The sequence below is a fragment of the Ambystoma mexicanum genome, chromosome 1q (assembly GCF_040938575.1).
Source record: "Ambystoma mexicanum isolate Mex_15411 chromosome 1q, UKY_AmexF1_1, whole genome shotgun sequence".
In the NCBI taxonomy this organism is placed as follows: Eukaryota; Metazoa; Chordata; class Amphibia; order Caudata; family Ambystomatidae; genus Ambystoma; species Ambystoma mexicanum.
In genome coordinates, this window is record NC_090922.1 from 852,834,641 (window position 1) to 852,852,571 (window position 17,931).

At 46.2% G+C, this 17,931-nt stretch overlaps 1 protein-coding gene across 4 annotated transcripts in view; it reads right to left on the reverse strand.

Annotated features, from left to right (window-relative positions):
* The window catches only part of LOC138538055 (complement factor H-like), a 981,558-nt gene that overhangs the window by 597,897 nt on the left and 365,730 nt on the right, over positions 1-17,931 (reverse strand). For all 4 annotated transcript variants that reach the window (XM_069641504.1, XM_069641501.1, XM_069641502.1 and 1 more), the window contains exon 9: positions 10,751-10,927. In XM_069641504.1, coding sequence (XP_069497605.1) covers positions 10,751-10,927 — 177 coding nt within the window. The remainder of the gene's footprint in view (positions 1-10,750; positions 10,928-17,931) is intronic.

Genomic DNA, 17,931 nt, shown 5'->3' on the forward strand with positions numbered 1-17,931 from the left:
TTGAGGGTCCTAAACCTCTTAGGGTACTGGGAAGGGGTCTTGCCAAATCTAGCTATCATAACTAGATTCACACATTCATAATCCTTCCTATTCTCCTCCCCCAACTCCATTACCACATCAGTTGCAACAGGGGGGAGTCTAGAGAACAACCAGGTAAGTAAAGCATTACCTGTGATGTCCTGGAGCCCATGATTATACTCAAACAGACTCAACCAATCCAACACATCCAACTTAGGCTCATACATACCAATCAATTCCTTTGGCATCCGGGGTCTTTTGGGACTGGAACTTCTAGAGGAGCCAGAGAGAGAAGCATTTTCAACAGACAACATTTTCATTTCAAGTTCATGATTAAGCTCTATTTCTCTGAGCCTCAGTTCAGCTTGCTTCTGCTCAGATTGGGCATTGATTCTTCTGAACTCTAGTTCTTGATTTCGTTCAGACTGAGTAAGAAAACGTTTGTACTCTAATTCAAGCTTAATTTTCTCTAGTTCAAAATATGCAGGATTAGATGTGGGACCTGTTAAAGGCCTAGTAGCCACAGGACCATAGAATCCGAAGAGGGAGAAGCTGAGCCGACCTTTAATGACGACACCACCAGTGGAGCCCTGCTTTACCGACTCACCACTTCTTCCAACGACAGAGGAGATCTTCAATCCGAAGGGTCTTCTTCCTTTGACTGGTGCCGCCTTTTCACCTTCAAGGACCAACTAGTGGCCGCCTTGCCTGTGCCAAGCACCCCGGCAGCCGGGATACCACGGGAGCGTTGGGGTGCTGGGAACAGACCCCTCTGTGAGGGTGACATAGACGGACTGGTCTGTCTTAGACCCCTGGATACGTTGAAGTGTCAGGAGAATGCTGGCCTGCAATGCCCCTTCAAAAGCCGAGATGCTCTCAGTCATCTCCCTCACCCTTTGTCCCATAACAGTCAGGGTGGCAGATGAAACAGCTGACTGTCATCGGTCCCGGTCCATGGCCCTCGCTATCCTTCGATAGGCGTCCTGGACACCTTTCGCTATTCGATGTTGTCCAGCCTCCTCAACCTGGCATCCTGTGACACCTGCACTATAAGATGTGAGCTTTGGGGCGGGCTGGCCCTGAAGCCGGGTGAGCCGTAAGATTTGCCACCCACTCTACCATCCATGTGGCACTCTGACCACAAGCAACGCTGACCATGTGGATGGTCGTCCCGCTCTGGTGACAAGGGGGTGCCATGGGCCAGTTGGGTGGGTGCCGGCACATCTCCATGTGTGCACCTGCCAACATCTAGCTCCCCCGTTGTGACCAAAGTGGATGGCTGCTCGGTGGCAGCTGCAGCTGCCGGCGGGTGCAGTACATGCAGCTGTGTCGGCATCACTGCCATCAAGTGCTGTGCCGGCCCTGGCATGTGTGGCACTCTGGGCCCTCATATACCACCCTGCCCTTACTCCTTCCCTTCCCATTTCTGGGTGGTGCAGGGGTGGTATCTGATGGTTTGTTTGTTTGTTTATTCACTTTTTGTGCGCGCCAGACCCAGGGGTAGCAGGGCGCAATGGCAAGAAAATGCAGAGCTTGCAGGTTACATCAAAGCATAGCATGCAATATAAAATGCAGTGATTACAGAATAGAATATACAAATTTGCGAAGGTCAATCCAGTTACAGGTTACATCCTGTCAGAATGTACAGTAGAAAAACCGTGGGGTCATGGGACACAGATAATTACAAAATATACATAGGACACAGATAATTACAAATATACAAGCTTCAAATGCGGGCAGTCCAGGTTGAGGGTGAAATTGGTCTTGTGAGATCAGCTGAGGTCAGTAGAAGTGAGGAATTGGATGATATTTTTTCTAAAGCGAGGGTAGGGTAGGTTCACTCTCAAGTCTTGTAGTATTGAGTTCCAGGTCTTTGCAGCCTTTACCTGAAAGCTATTACCTCCGATCGTCTTAAGTCTAAAGTTCGGTATTGTCAGCCAATTGGAATTGACAACTCTAATCCGTCTGAAGGATGTTCTCCTATGGAATTTGTCAATCAGGTATTTAGGGGCGGAGTTGTTAAGGGCTTTATGGGTCAGGGATAACATCTTAAGTGTTATTTTGTTTTCAGTGGTCAGCCAGTTGTGATGGCGTCTGGCGGCAGACATGTGGGATCTTTTGTTTATGCCTAGTGCTGCTCTCAGGGCATTATTTTGTAATATTTGTAGTCTTTGCGTTATGGTTTTATTTGCTCCGGAGTAAAGAGCGTTGCAGTAGTCAATCCTAGAGAGTATTAAGGCTCTAGCCAAGATTAAGCAGCTCTTATTAGAGAGGAAAGGTTTACCGGCTCTTATCAATTTACAAGTGTAAACCGTGGAGAAGGCAAGGGATTTTAGCTGTTTGTCAAAAGATAGGGTGGAATCAAGATAGAATCCCAGGGTTTTTACGTCCTTGGATACTTGGATGATATTCCCATCTATGTTAAATGAGGAGCATTCCTGACCTAGTTTTTTGATGTTGGTTTCAGTGCCCAAGATAATCAACTGTCTTATCATCGTTCAGACAGAGGCCATGAGTGGCCATCGAGGCCTGGATGATAAGATATACCTTGTTCACCAATTCCGTGTCTTTTGCATGATCCCCAGAAAGCGGGAGGAGGATCTTTGTATCATCTGCATAATTAGTGTAGGTGATACTGAGATGGTCCAGATCATCAAAGAAGGGCTTGGTGAAGATGTTATAAAGAGTTGGGGAGACGCAGGAGCCCTGGGGGATGCCGCATGAGATAGGAGTGGGATCTGCCGCTGCCGAGGGGGAGAAGACTCTCATCGTTCTTTCACTCAGAAACGACTCAATCCATCTGATGGCTTCCGGGGAGAAATGGGCAGCGGAATCCAAGTGACTGCAGAGGACTTTATGATCCACCAAATCAAAGGCGGCAGAGAGGTCAAGGAGTAGGAGAAGTACTGTTCTCCCTTTGTCTCGAAGCTCGTCAATTTGGGATTTTAAGTCAGTAAGGGCAGTTTCAGTCCCATGTAAGGGACGGAAGCCCGATTGTCTCTCTCCTAGGAGGTTGTGTAGTTCTAGATGCTTTTGAATTTGGTTATAGGCGGCTTTGTCCAGAATCTTGAGAAGAAACGGTAGCGTAGAAATGGGGCGGTAATTAGTAGGGATGAGAGGGTCTAATGTCTGCTTTTTAAGTAGGGGGAGTACCCAGGATTGTTTAAGGTTAGCCGGGAGGGTGGCTTAGGCAAAGGAGGCGTTAATCAATTTGGTAATAAATGGCGATAATTCTCTGGCAGCGTCTTTTATTAACTGTGCTGGGCAGAGGTCACCTTTACAGTTAGATGGTTTAAGCAACATAATTTTTCTACTTCCAAGGTGGTCAATTTAGAGAAGTGGAAGGAATCACTGTGCGCCGATAGATTATTGGTGTTGGGCATTTTAGGCAAATCCTGAATTTTAAGTACTTCTTTTTTTTGCTGGATTTTATTTTGGAGAGTAATAATTTTATTTGTTAGGGCTTGCTGGATGTCTCTGCACCAAGGTTTGTCCTTGGTACAGACGTCCGGTGTGGCGATCGGAGACTCAAGTTCCTTTAGAATAGAAAAGAGCTCTTTCATGCTGGAATTAGAGTTGGCTATGCGGTCATCATACAAGTTACGTTTTGCCTGGCAAACTTCTTTTTTGTAAAGTGAGGAGAGAGAGGTTAGTTTGGCTTTATTGTCGACTGAAGGACAGAGCCTCCAGGTGGTTTCCATGGTGTTGCTCTGGAGGCCCAACCTGGTATGTGAGGTATTTCCTCATTGGAGGCTGTCTGAGGTCCTGAAATCTGATCATGAAAATCACTTTTTTAATGATTTATTTTGGGAAATAACTTATTTATTGGGGATGAAGCACAAGTTGTGTTACATATACTACCCTCAATCCAACTCGATTGCAGAGAAGATGAACAGACATTTATAGAGTATATTGTCTAAGTTATGTGTAAAATTAGGGCGTGGAACGGGTGTCTCCCTTTGCTTTGTTTAGCCTAAGAATGCAGCCCAGAAAAGACCATCACTTGTCCCCACACAAGATAGTGAGAAGGAGAAGGATGCACACACCTCTTACTCCTACACACACAGCATCAGATTCTCACAGGGCAGCACTAGTTTCGGGAGAGGAGTTTCAGGGGTATTTGTGTGAATTAACAATATGTATAAAGATCTTATCTTGACAGATTGATCCTAGAACAGAAGATGCAACTGCAGCATGAACTGAACCTGCTGTCGATACAACTATTCCCAGGAAACTGTTCCCTGGCAGTGCAACGACCTTCAGCTTTCCTCCACGTCGAGATCTTCTCTTCCTCTGGACGACGCTGTGACCTGCACCCGCTGCCAGGAACAACTGCCCCCGCTGGAGGATCCTCTCCACTATAAAAGAGATTTATATAAAGAACTTTGTTCACCGCTGGGACCAGCAGCAGTTGCAGGGGCCATTACGGTTGTATGTGCGACCCCCTTTGCAGTGAAGGTGAAGGAGATGCGGTATTCAGTTCACTTATCCAATGTTCGGAAGGCACCCGGCACCGCTCCAACTTCCCATGAAAGTGACCCATTTGCTGATCAGGAGTAGGCTGTCTCTTGCTTCCCATTGACTTACTGAAATGTATCTTCCATCACATTCACTCATTGACCCATTAAAGTTTGTTGTGCATGACATTCTCTTTTGACCTATTTGCAGACAGACATAAAGTGCATAGTGTGCCATGTTCTCTTTCTCATATTACAGCTCATCCCAGAATATTTTCCCTGATGAAGGATTTGCATTTGTTTGTGTGGCTGTCTGTTTTCTATCTTCCTCTACATGATCAACACCACAGACGTTGTGTAATATATATGTTATCTTGTAAATTCTATTAGTTAATTGTGAGTTGTACATTGACGTTGTATGATTAGTTTATATGGTGGGGGCATATAATGATAATAATGATAATGATGATGATGTGTTATTTATATAGCGCCTTAATTCAAAGCGCTTTACAGAGCACATATTTACATATAATATTTACATATAAAGGGGGGGTTTAGTGATGTCTAGGATAGCTTTGTTGAAAATGACACACATTTAGGGATGACACAAATTAGGAGGGGGTAGGGGAAGGAATAGAGCAGAATCAGTATAAGGGGGTCATATTGGATACTGTTGCTGATGTGCACAACTCTGAATCGGACATGTGGAATAATCACACAAATGGGCCAATCCAGGTTGTTTATACCTCAAGTAATGCTGCCTCGTATAGCCCATGCCTGGTACACTTGGCCCTGTGTAGAGTAGGACGTCTTTTAGAAGGGCACACTGTCTAAGTGGTAATAATGGACAGGGACGATAAAAAATGTGTCAAGAAGAAAGAACAAGCACAGTGTAAAATACTGCCATTGTTGAAGATGGAGAGAATGATGTTCTCCAACAATAGATGGGGACAGCAGGAGTTAGCTGTGCAGTGGGGGGTTTACTGGGGTTTCCTGAAGGAATAGTGGCACGAGTGAACCAGATGGGTGGTACAATATGGGGTACCTATGTGCCGAAGCTAACCTGGATCAAGCAAAGACTCCTCTGAGAAATTAAATGTGATCCCTGATCAACACAGCCTGGCTAGAAAAACTGATAGTTGTTTGCCTCCCTCCTGGTGCCAGGTATCCAGACTGTAGCCAATACTAATTGGCTGCAAATCACCAGGTGGGATATGATTCAGATGGCAGAACAGACGTAACAGGGACTTACCTCGATCAGAAGTGAGTTAAAGGCCATACGATTGATGACCCTGCAGAACAGATATGTGCTGGACCTGCTTACGGCTATGGAAGGGTGCGTGTACAAGAAGATTGATCTGTCCTGCTGTATGTAACCCTCCCAAATCACGCGGGCAGTGGTTCCTTGTCCCATGCGATAGTGGCCCTTCACAATTTGAGGATTGCCATTCAGAAAGATGCTGGAGTGAGGCCGATGATTGTATCAATGCCATGTTTTCCTGGGCCCCATCATGATTGGAAATAGAGGTGAAAATGCTAGTTCCTAGCAGGGAACTGGGAACCAAAAGAGGCCCTGGAAATAATTTGCAATGTGGCCCCAAATTACTAATTTTCAGCAAACCCAACCCTTTTCCTATGATAAAATGTGTAAATGCCACACAAAAGAGTCCCAGGGTGCATAGGCCTACCAGGAAATCTCCACAGTTCCCTATAGGTCATTCCACACTGGATGGTTCCATCATGGTTATTTTGTTGGTCTTTTGTTCGTGAGAGTGCCATGATGATGGTATCAATACGGGTGGGTAGAGCTCATCCTCGCACAAAATACAAGCATACCCAGACTGGTAGATGGGATGGTGGTGAAAATAGTTGATGGTGGTTGCTGTTATATGACTGGTACCCCAGAAGGATATGCCCAAGGGAGGGGTGGGTTTGGACCATATGTGTAGGGCATAGGTCTCCAAGGATGATATCTATAGGAGGAAGAAGGATGGAGGGGTAGTTAATAGAGTATTTACTGAACGGGGGAGTAGTGGGATGCACGTACAGCATCCCAGCCAGGCAAAAAGGTTTAGGTTGAGGAAAACCTATTAAAACGGAGCATTATAGGAACTGATTGAAATTGGTGCAGAAGAAGGCGCACATGGTGTTAAGTTAGGTTTGACACATATTAGATACTCACATATAGCAACATAGATAGAGCAACATATGTATTATTGTTGCAGTTGCCGAGGTTATAGATAGGGCAGTATTAAAGGCCCCAGGTGTAGTTTTGTGTATCAGTAGTAATGTTGTGTAGTGAGCTGTGTGGGAAGAGTGAACACAGGTGGAAGATGGAGTCAGCAAGGTAGTAAGGTAGAAGTAAAGTTGGTGTGCAACATGGCAGAAGTACCACCATTTTGGAAATTAAGGCCTAGAACATAAATTGATGTGGAGCTGTTGCTCTGTTTAGCTCAGCTCTGAAAAAATGAACCCCTTTCCTGCTCTCCAGGGGAGAAGCGGAGGTCAGAGGCACCCATGGTACACAGATAAGCATTAATTGTATCCACCTGCAGAGCACCAACGTGGTGGGAATGGAATTTTATTGGCAGGAAGAGTAGGAAGGGATGCACCCTTTGAAGGACAAATTCGGGAGAAAAGGGCACAAGGTTGAGAGATGCCAATGGGCATGAAAGACATTTAAAGCACTACTGCCGTCACCCACCGGCGGCCATCCCATTTGAACTACAAGCACATGTATATCTAAACACAAGTAAATCTCTGAAATTCAGACTCAAGAGCAGTGCCCTAATCACGTCATGAGTGGGCGCCAGTGGTGGAGGAATATAATGGGGCAGCTGTGTCCGGAACAGCCTGTGATTTTGGGATAGGAAGAGCAGAGGTGATACCAATAAATTTAGTACATGTTTGGGGGTGCAGCTCATGGGCGCTGCGGTGTCTGGTATAATGAGAAGGCCTACTGCCTGATCAAAGCAGAGTTGACCTCACTAGTACAATCTGAGTGCATCTGAAATGGCTTGGTGAACATCACGACAGTCTCCCTCTGAGAATGTAACATTGCAGGTAACTCACCACTCCCGTAGCTGGATACGGAAATGAAGATGGAGGGCACCATGTGTATATGGGAACAGGAGTAGCATAGATGTGGCCAATCGGCCCAGGAACTACAGGTAGAAATTAGCATGTTCGATAGGTGATAGCCAAGGAGGGTGGTGGGATTATGCTGTACTCATTATCATGGATAGTATTGTAACCGTGCGGTCTGGCTGCTATATAACCTGTAATCCGTTGAACAAATCAGAGAGCTCCATATCAGTTCAATTCTACTGGACCGTCTGAAACCCTTTTTGCATTAAATAAACCTTGTTGTCTTTTGCAAAGAGGTGCTGTGTTTATTTGACGTTTGGATTATTTCTTCGCCAGGGTTTTTGGGTTACTCGCCTTCAGGCACTCACTGCTTCCTGACAAAATGTGATATTGTATGTTATTTTACCATCAAAAGATCATTGTTCTTCCCTGTATATAAATAAATACGTAAATACATCTCCTTCTATTAGGCTAACCGCAGTCTGAGAGACAACTTCATCTTGCAGCCGTTGGTAGAGGTGGCTCCCTGGTGCACAAATGCCATGGATAGTGCAACAAACATAATGGCTGCTTCTGTGCCACCATTTGCCAACCTGCATTACACTCGAAAAGAGTTCTGCTGGGCAGAGGGGTGGGGTAGGGAGTTGACCAAGCCTGGCTTGTGAGCCAAGCAAGAAGATATGCAAGGAAGAATGCAAGTAGGATCACTGTGCAGCCAGGAAATGAAAACCTGGCACACACCTTATTGATACGAATACCACAATCCCTCATTGGTTGACATAGTGTGGAACGCCCATAAAATGTGATGCACTTCACTTCTTTATTCGCTGTAGCATTGGTTTTCACGTTAGTGTGGCACATTGTGCAATATTATGCTTCAATTCCCACAATAAAATGCATAGGTAAAAAACAAATAAATATATTAAGTTAATTTGTTAACGTCATTTAAAATTTGTAGGTGAAATCCCGTGCCAATTTGCAGTTCGATATTCTCTTCTTATCGTACTGGTTATATAAACAGAAAAGGTTTTCCTAGCACAAATGACTATCACACACAATTAAATTCTAATATCTGTAAAACCCCAACGGGAAGAGCTGGGTGGGTAATCTGTATAATCCCCTTTGTTAAGTAAAATGGCTCAAGACTCTACATTTTTATTTCTGAATCATAGTGTATGTGCTTATTCAGTGAGTTATTGTCCTACACTAACATAACATCCTCCATTAGCATCCATCCAACCAGCTCCCATATTATGTAAGAGAATAAGATCAAGAACAAATAACATTTTTTTAAACATGGAACCCTTTCAGAGACCCATCAGCTCTCGAAATTTCACTTGAGTTTGCTTACGTTGTAGTGCCACACATTCCACACTCTTGCTTCCCTAACATTTTAAAATATCTAAAAATCTTCCTAAAAATTAAAGCTAATCCACCCTCAGACTTTTTAGACTAATTTCTCAGCAAAGTGAACCACTACCTGGAGTTTTGCACAAAGGGAAGATTTGCTTTAGTGGTGCCCGCCAATGCATGGTCTCAGCGCATTCCCTGATTGACAGAGAAATGCACTCAGGCATAAATTCCAACGCCAACACCGTGATCTAGACCAGCATGTTACAGTTTAGTGTGGATGAAAGAAGTTGCCTTCTCTGTTATGGCGAAAATAGTATGGTTCATGAATACCACCAGAGTTCACTTTTATTTTACATTTGCACCTTCAAATAGAAGCACACATGAAAAACTGTTATTGTGGGAGATGGGCCCCTCAAGACCCATTCTAGATATGCCTACCCATGTGGGTGGAGGGCCTAGAGTCTCCTGACGTTAGCACTCTCCTAGCACTCTATCAACCGGCAGTGCAGGAGTCCAGTTGTGAGTGGAAGGTACAGTATCAACATTCAAATATGCAAGGGGCAGCTTGACGTTTCTGGCACTCACTTCCTGGTACTACTTCTGCATGCAGTATGCCTTTTGAGACAGCGCAAATATGTGTAGTACCTGCTGACAACAATATGTGATGAGTAAGCTGCTCACTGTATTGTGTGAACAGCAGGCCTCTTGAAATGTTCCCTACGTGGCAAATTCTTTTAGTTATTCAGTTTTGGTCATCCCTAGAATAAATTATCATACCGTTCAAAGAACAATACATGTCCTTTCTTTAGCAAAGTGCAGTAACCAGCAGTTCCAGCTGCCTTGGTCGCCTTTTGGGATTGACATAGAAAAGGGACAGGAAGATGTGGCAGTAGCTGTTCAATGACTTGCCAAATTGGGGTTCTTCTGCGGCCTGTAAAGGGAAGACACTTTTTTCTTCCTTCTCTCCTAGCAGAAAAGGTCAAGGGAAGGAGTTGTTGATGCAGCCAAGGGACTGAAGAGAACAGTTAGGAAGGCCAGGTCAGCTTGGGGGGAAACTCATGGGCTGTAGCTTCACCGGGAACACAGATGAGGATCTACCCACAAATGTATGAAGACTGAGTCCATCTTTCCCTCCCCAACTTGTTTCCAATGCCTGTAATCTTCTGTGTCCCCTCTCTCCATGTCCTTCCCATGTACCCTACACAATGTACCCTTCTAATTGTTCCCCTATTAGTGTACCCTATCACGGCATCGCTCACGGCATCGCCGTATTATACAGCACTTATAAGGTTTGAGGTAATTAATACCAAACCCATCCATGCATACAAGCACGAGATAGGGCCAGATTCTAAAAAAAAAAGTATAAAGGGTGAACATGTTCATTTGCGGTAATGCAAGTCACCTTATCCATAAAGGTGACATGTGCATTTCCAGGGGACTGAGCAGCAATGAAATGACCTAGCCCTCGTGCTTACATTAATTTTGAGAGCACATTCCGGAAGCTAATTTATGAGATGCTCTCACCACCCACCTGCTTGCTCAGAGCGCATAGGATAGGGCGTGCCCATAAAGAGCACGCCATTGTAAAATACTAAACATAAATGAAAGCATTTCTATCCATATTTGAGGGATAAAAATGCAAGTGGGACGGCAGTGGTTCAAAACGCTGAGGTACTAGGTTTTGAGAATCTGGGCCATAGAGTTCAGGTTTTCCACACATATTGCATATTAAGTGTCACTTTTCCAAGTAATATACACAGCTCAAGTGTGTTAGTCCTTCTGATCTTCACAGTCCACCCCATGCAGGAAAGATGAGAAACCACTTTGGTACTCACGCATGCAGTTTGCTTTAGAAAACACTCCATTTGGCTGGCATTCTATTGATCCGTGAACAGATCCTTCTGGATTGGTAAAACCGGAGTCGCACACATAGGTTACACTTCTTCCTACTGTATATCTCGTGCTTTCGAGGTCAATATGCACATTTCTCTCCGATGGGTAACTGCATGTTCCTAAAAATAAAATGTATGTTTTAGTGATCAGTATAATCAGATTTAACATTATAAAAAATAACAAATGGTTTACGCACATGTATTTTCTTTAATAACTGTATTGTGAGTCAACAGTTTTTCGGTAAAACTGTCATGTTTGCATTATTATCCAGCATGTGAGAAATATCAAACCAGAATGTATAAATTGTCCCACGAGTGCAATGGGCGTGTGTGCCAGTTTCAACGCTATGGGTAATACTGAGGCGATATGCCCCGAGGCGGCAGGCCGACCCTGTAGGTAACAGCCCCCACCCAAGTAAAGGGCCTGAGTGCAGCAAGGGTCCCTTAACGTGAGCGGTAGTGCCGTTACGGAAAGGGTCCTTGGCCTCAAGCCCAGGGATCGTATCTCTCCAGCCCTCAAATCTCTCCATTGTCTACCAGTGGCTGCAAGGATCAAGTTCAAGTCCCTATGCATTGTCCACAAGACTTTCTGGAGCCTGGGACCATAACACCTCCAACTTTCTCTTCAGAAGTTTCTTCCTACTTGGCTCTTCGCTCCTCCACCCCCAACTCCTTGAGGGTCAGTCGCTTTTCCAAGCAAAGAGTTGGGGGCAGATCTCTCTCTTCGACTGGCGCCTCCCTCTGGAATCGCCTCTGTGCCTCTTTGAAACTTGAGCAGAACCATCTCCGGTTCCGGAAACATCTGCAGACCTGCCTCTTTGCTTCTGCCTTCTCGCTTCCTCTTCCCTGCTGATCTCCTGTCTAATACTGCCCTGGTCACCTGGCTATCTGGTCCCTACCCTCCCAGTTGCACCCCTGCAATGTCTCCTTGCAAACCTGCACCTGTGTCTGTATCTGCATCCCTACAGTCCCCCTACCTGCACTTATCGGACACTTGGTGTCTGCAGCTAACCTTGCACTGCCACCTGCTGGCCACACTACTTGTTCTTTGAAGTTTTGATTCTGTGTCTTGCACTTGCTACTCCTCCACTTCCCCCTGGCACTTCCCCCTTCCTTCTCACCTGCACTTGCACAATCTCAATGTCACTAGGCCTAGTAAGATCGTTGTCTTGTCCTCCCCTTGTTTCCCCTCCCTTGTCTTGTTACACCATGAAACACTTATGTATAGGCGTGCGTTAGGGAGCATTCTCATTTTCTGTGCTAAATCCCTTCAACCTTAGAGACCACCAGCTCTTTTGCTGGACTTTAGGACTTTTAATTTTTATCCTGGAGAGAGTGAGACCTTCTTCCCACTCTCTCATGTGTTTTTCTTTAATTTGGTTTTGGAGTCTGACAAACTCCATAGGCATCATCTGTTTGTATTGTGACACACAACACTCTCAGTGCAGTGTCACAGAGAAGTCCTTTGGATTTCTGCTAAGGTTTAAATACCTTTTCTTGTATAAACTATTGTTTCCAAGAGTAGTAAAGTGAAATTGACTTTAGTTACGTTTTTCTCTTTGTAGACCCAGCACACACCATCTTGGGGGTTACTTAGCTGTCCCTTAGTCTATCTTCTCATGTAACATTTTTTATATTACCCCTACTACTTTTAATGACTGGTGGCAGTGGTTTAATTTTCCTACCATTGTGCGTTTTTAACACAGGCTGAATTCTCAGCTTTAGAATTGCACCCATGGGTACCCATTTAGTCAAAATGGCCCAGTCTGCTTTTTTCACCATTTCTTTTTTGTACGGTCCTTCTTGAGATTTACTCTGCACGCCAAACCAGGTTTGGACCCTTTGTTCATTTGGTCTTTGGCGGGATTCACTGCTGAAGCCCGCCTCTGGCTCCAGCGTGTCTGGCAGGGCAGGAAGCAAGGGAGGTTCCCGAAACTCCCTCTGCTTAGTCTCATTCTTTACAGGAATGCACCCAAAGGCGATTGGCTGTCTGGTTGTCTTTGGAGATAAGCCACCCTGCTGTGTGAGTGACAGCTAGGCTGCAAATTAATGGGAGAAAGTTGCATAACAGGAGAGGTCTTTTGCAAGGAAGGCAGAGGCGTCCACTGGACGAAGGAACGGAAGAAGAAACTGGAAGAGAAGCTTGCTGCACCCTCCTGGACCGTTGGTTTGCCCAGTGAAACCCTGCTGCAGTGCTGAAGCTCCAAATTTCGAATCGACTAGGGAAGCCCGGAAAGGACAACTTCTTCCCTTGGGTTGGTGTGACCAACTGACCCCAAGACGAACTTGACTGGAACCCCTCGCACTGCTGGCTGTACTTCTTCACTGCTGCTGGAATCGAGTGCCAGGGGGCAGGAACACCAGAATCGAGTGCATCGTTTTTAAGCCAGACCCAAGCTCCAGGAAGATCCTCCGGACTCCCTCGAAGCAGGACTACCCAAGCCTGAGCCACCTCAAGAGAGTGCTGGACCCCAGAATCAACAGAAGCCCACAAGGTGTCCAAGAACCATGGTGGTGCTATTTGCGAGTGGCTGAAACCGCGAAGTGCCACTGATCTGAAGTGTGCCCATTGCTGCCGCCGACCTTCAAACCATAGTGCAGGTGTCCCCAGACATCTTCCCTCTTGTTCCCACGACTGAGGCCCAGGAACAACAAGATCTGCAGGACTACAACAGGAACAGAAGCCAGCTGGAACCTTTTCTTCAGACTGAAGGTACTGGGGGTCATTACGACCTGGGCGCAAAGGGATAACGGGCACCGGTAATGACACTGGTGGGGGTAATCCTTTGCAATCCTTGCAATCCAAGGCTGGTGTAGTCGCCCACAGGGTTACTACATAAAATCTTGCCTGACACTGGTGGCAGGCGGTGAGGATATTGTGTAGAGTTGTTACATTGAGTCTTTTGCTTTGCTTGTGTTCAACTAAACCTCCACAAGGCTAAGCTCCATCAGAAATTAAAAAGTGATTCTAACATGCCAGATATGGATAACTTCAGTCAGGAAGCCCTGATCATTCTTACAGTAGATCAGCTGAAAGAAATGTGTAAAGTCAAAGAAAGAAAAATGAGTTGATTACAAGGTTGTTGAATCACCACAGTTTGGGTAGTAGGCCTGCAACACCTACTAACTTAAGAAATGTGGAAAATGATGAGGATGAACGTTCAGAGACTAGCTCTAATGTACAAGAGGAGTCAGAGGAGGTAGATGAATCTCAGGGTAGTAACCCCTCTTTGCCGCAGCCTGCCATTCTGCCTCAACCCATGTCCACTGGGACCCCACAAGTTCCAACACTGAGCCTAGAGTTTGTTTTTTTTGGGATGAAGAGAATTGAATTGGAAGCTAAAATATTAGATGCTCAATGAGAAGCCAAACATCAAGACCTCAGAATCAGGAACACGGAAATGCAGCATGCACTGGATATGAAAAGATTGTCTCTTGAATCTGCAACCCTGCCAGGGTCCTCTAGATCTTCCAGCCCCAAGAAGCCTCGCCTGTCCAAAGAAGCAGTTAGTATGTATGATGTGAAACTTGATCATTTTGATTGTTTGGATGCTTTTGAGTATAATCATAGGATTGAGGATCTCAAAGGGAATTATTTAATTCAGTGGCTTTTGTCTAGGCTCCCCCAGGATGCAAGTGATGCTATCAGGGAATTGAGTGAGTTTGAAAGACAAGAGTATCAAAATCTGAAGCTGGCCTTAATAGCCAGAATTGGAAAAACTCCTTAGGACCCCCAAAAAGACGGATGGTACTACTTGGGCTACCTTAGTGTGTGAATGTTTGAAAAACCTAGATGGTTGGGTTAAGGGTTACAAAGTGAACTCCTTAGGAGAAATGAGAAATCTGTTATTATTAGAATCTAATTTTGATTCCTGCTCTCCTGAGCTGAGACAGCACTTTGATGAATCACATGCGATTGATCCTAAAAAGTTAGCAAAGGTCGCTGACTTGTGGGTTGCTAACAGGGCCACTCACAAGGATCCTGGGGCCACTCACAAAAAGGATGAGGGGAAGCAGCACAAGAAAGAGGGAAAAGAGAATTCTAATTCCAACCATCCAAAAGATGGCCACAAACAGAAGAAGGGTAAATCCCATGGGAAACTTGGTCAGTCTAGTGAAACCTCTGGTGCTAAACCAGAGGGAGGTCAGAAGAAGCCCCCATTCCAAAGAACATTTGGTACATGTTATGTTGTGTGTCAACTGACCATGTGAAAGGGGATCCCAGATGTAAGGATAAATCTTCACGGGTCCAAACTGCCTGCTTAGCCTTCATCCCTGAGTGAGAAATTCATATGGCAAGTGGTAACTTTCAACTATTGGCTGAAGACCCGGGTCCATTGGAGTCTCAGCCAGTGTTTCGTTAGTGTCCCTGGGTCTGTGGGAGCAGCAGAATGTAGATGTGTACAACTCCATTCCAGATAACACAAAAGAATATAACAAGGACAGTGTACTTGTAAATGGTGAGGAAACCCCTGCCATTAGAGACACTCAGGCAAGCATTACAGTGGTTGATGAACGTTTATTCAAGCTTGAGGATGTTGCTAAGGCACCCACAGGTCCCATTAAACTTTCAGGAGGCCCAATCCAGATGGTTCCAATACTGCCAGCTCTTATCCAGTGCAATAATATGACTGTAAGAATACCTGTCAGTGTACAAAATGAGGTGCCTGGGAGAATCCTTTTGGGGAATGACTTAAAGACTCTTGGGGCCTCATTACGACCCAGGCAGTATATGAATAACAATGCCGGTAAAGGATTACCGGCATCGCTTACCGCTCCAGCCGATTATGACACGATAATCCGCTATTAGCGGCACCATAATTAACAGTGCCGTTAATAGCGCCAGGAGCGCGGGCACGTGACCATCCATGCCGCCAATATCGGCATGCGCAAACAGGGGATCATCACAAGTCAGGCGGACATGCAAATAACGCCCTACTAAAGCCCGAAAAGTACCTTACCAGCATGAAGCTAATTCTGCCATCGCGGACCACCCGTAAACGGCCAGGTGCAGTGTTCCCAGCTGCCACAGGTGCACACAATCAGCACAGGTGGAGGCAATACAGACTGGGCCAGCACAAAAGGAGCACACCCCACCCCTTCCCACACCCAGTCACACTCCCCAATGATTCCAATAGTACTAGCAATGCTGGGGCTAGAGGACATGATTGCAGTGGAACTGCTGCAACAACAACAACAACAGGCAGCACAGAGGAGACGCAGGAGGAGAAGGAGGGCGAGGCAGGGCCAGCATGCCCCACCAGTGCAGCCAGTGGCACCACGCAGGCAGCCCCTAATCCCTCGCATCAGAGCTAGTCCATTCAACCTAACCCCTGAGCAGATCCACACCCTGTACCGTCTGGACCGGGACACCATCATCACCATTGTGGATATGATACATGACAACATTGTCAGCCTGATTGAATCACGCACCGCCATCCCACCCCTACTGAAGGTAGTGTCTGTGCTCCACTTCCTGGCCACAGGCACCTACCAGCACACAGTGGGACACATGCATGGCATATCACAACCATTATTCTCACGTACGCTGAACCAAGTGTTTGATGCCCTCCTGAAGCACACAGGAGACCACATTTCCTTACCACGTTCTGCCCAGGAGATCTCAAACACCAAAGTTGGTTTCCATTCACTGGCCAGCATCCCTGGTTGCATTGGCGTCATCGACTGCACCCATGTGGAATTGGTGGTCCCACATGCCATGGAGGTAGCGTACCACAACCGTAAACTATACCACTCAATCAACGTGCAAATGGTATGTGACTCAAACAAGTTCATCACACATTGCTGTGCCCGATACCCTGGACCAACCCATGATTCAACGGTCCTGCGGAACTCCATGATACCACGCTACATGGAGCGACATGCAGGGCAGAGATCCTGGCTTCTCAGTGAGTCGCATGTTAGGCTCATGGAAATGTGATGTGGGTAGGTGATTGGGGTAGAGATGCATACTTCACCTGGCTGAGATGGGGGGGGGGAGATGCATACTTCACCTGGCTGAGATGGGGGGGGGGAGATGCATACTATACCTGCCTGAGATGGGGAGGGGGGGGAGATGCATACTATACCTGGCTGAGATGGGGAGGGGGGAGAGATGCATACTTCACCTGGCTGAGATGGGCGGGAGATGCATACTTCACCTGGCTGAGATGGGGGGGGGGAGAGATGCATACTATACCTGGCTGAGATGGGGGGGGATGCATACTTCGCCTGGCTGAGATGGGGGGGGGAGATGCATACTTCACCTGGCTGTGAGTGCCTGGGAGAATGGACCATGCTCATACCCCAAAGCAGCCCAGACTGGACTTGACACCTGACCACATAATGCAAGATGAAACCTGCCCTACCATGTAAATGATGCAGTGTCACAACCATTCCATAGCCATCTACATGTGCACTGTACCTAATCAGACCGTATCCCCCTCAACACAATGCAGCTACAAGCAATTACTGTGGCCAATACACAGCACCAAATACCATCAACTGAAAGTACAGTCCCCCATTACTGCGTACAAAGGAGTCACATGAGGGCCAAATACATTAATACACCACTACAATGAGACAGAGGTCCAACAAAATTGCATGTCACCATTTGTTGTGCATAGTGAGATCATCATGAGGCTGACATCAACGGTGCCAGGATGAAAGCATACAAATTACTGGACATCAGAACCGGCATGGACTAACACAGTGCATGATCACTCACAAGGAACTGGACCCCCCTGCGCCCACTAGTTGATGGCACGCACACCAGTCCATAAGAGGAATACACACATAGCAGTCACATCGTGTGTCTCCATTCATGCATGGGTATGTGGTTGCAATCAGGAAATCAATGCATGCTATGGTGTCATTGATCGAGGTCCCATATGATGTGATGACTTACACATATACATTGTTGCCCACATGCGGGTGATGCAGGCTATCCCTTGAAGAGGTGGCTCCTTACCCCAGTCCGGAACCCACAGAACAGGCACGAGGACTACAATCGTGCACATACACGTACCCGTGTGGTGATTGAGCAGACATTTGGCCTCTTGAAGGCACAGTTACGCTGCCTCAGCAGGTCTTGTGGGGCACTCCTGTACCGCCATGAGAAGGTG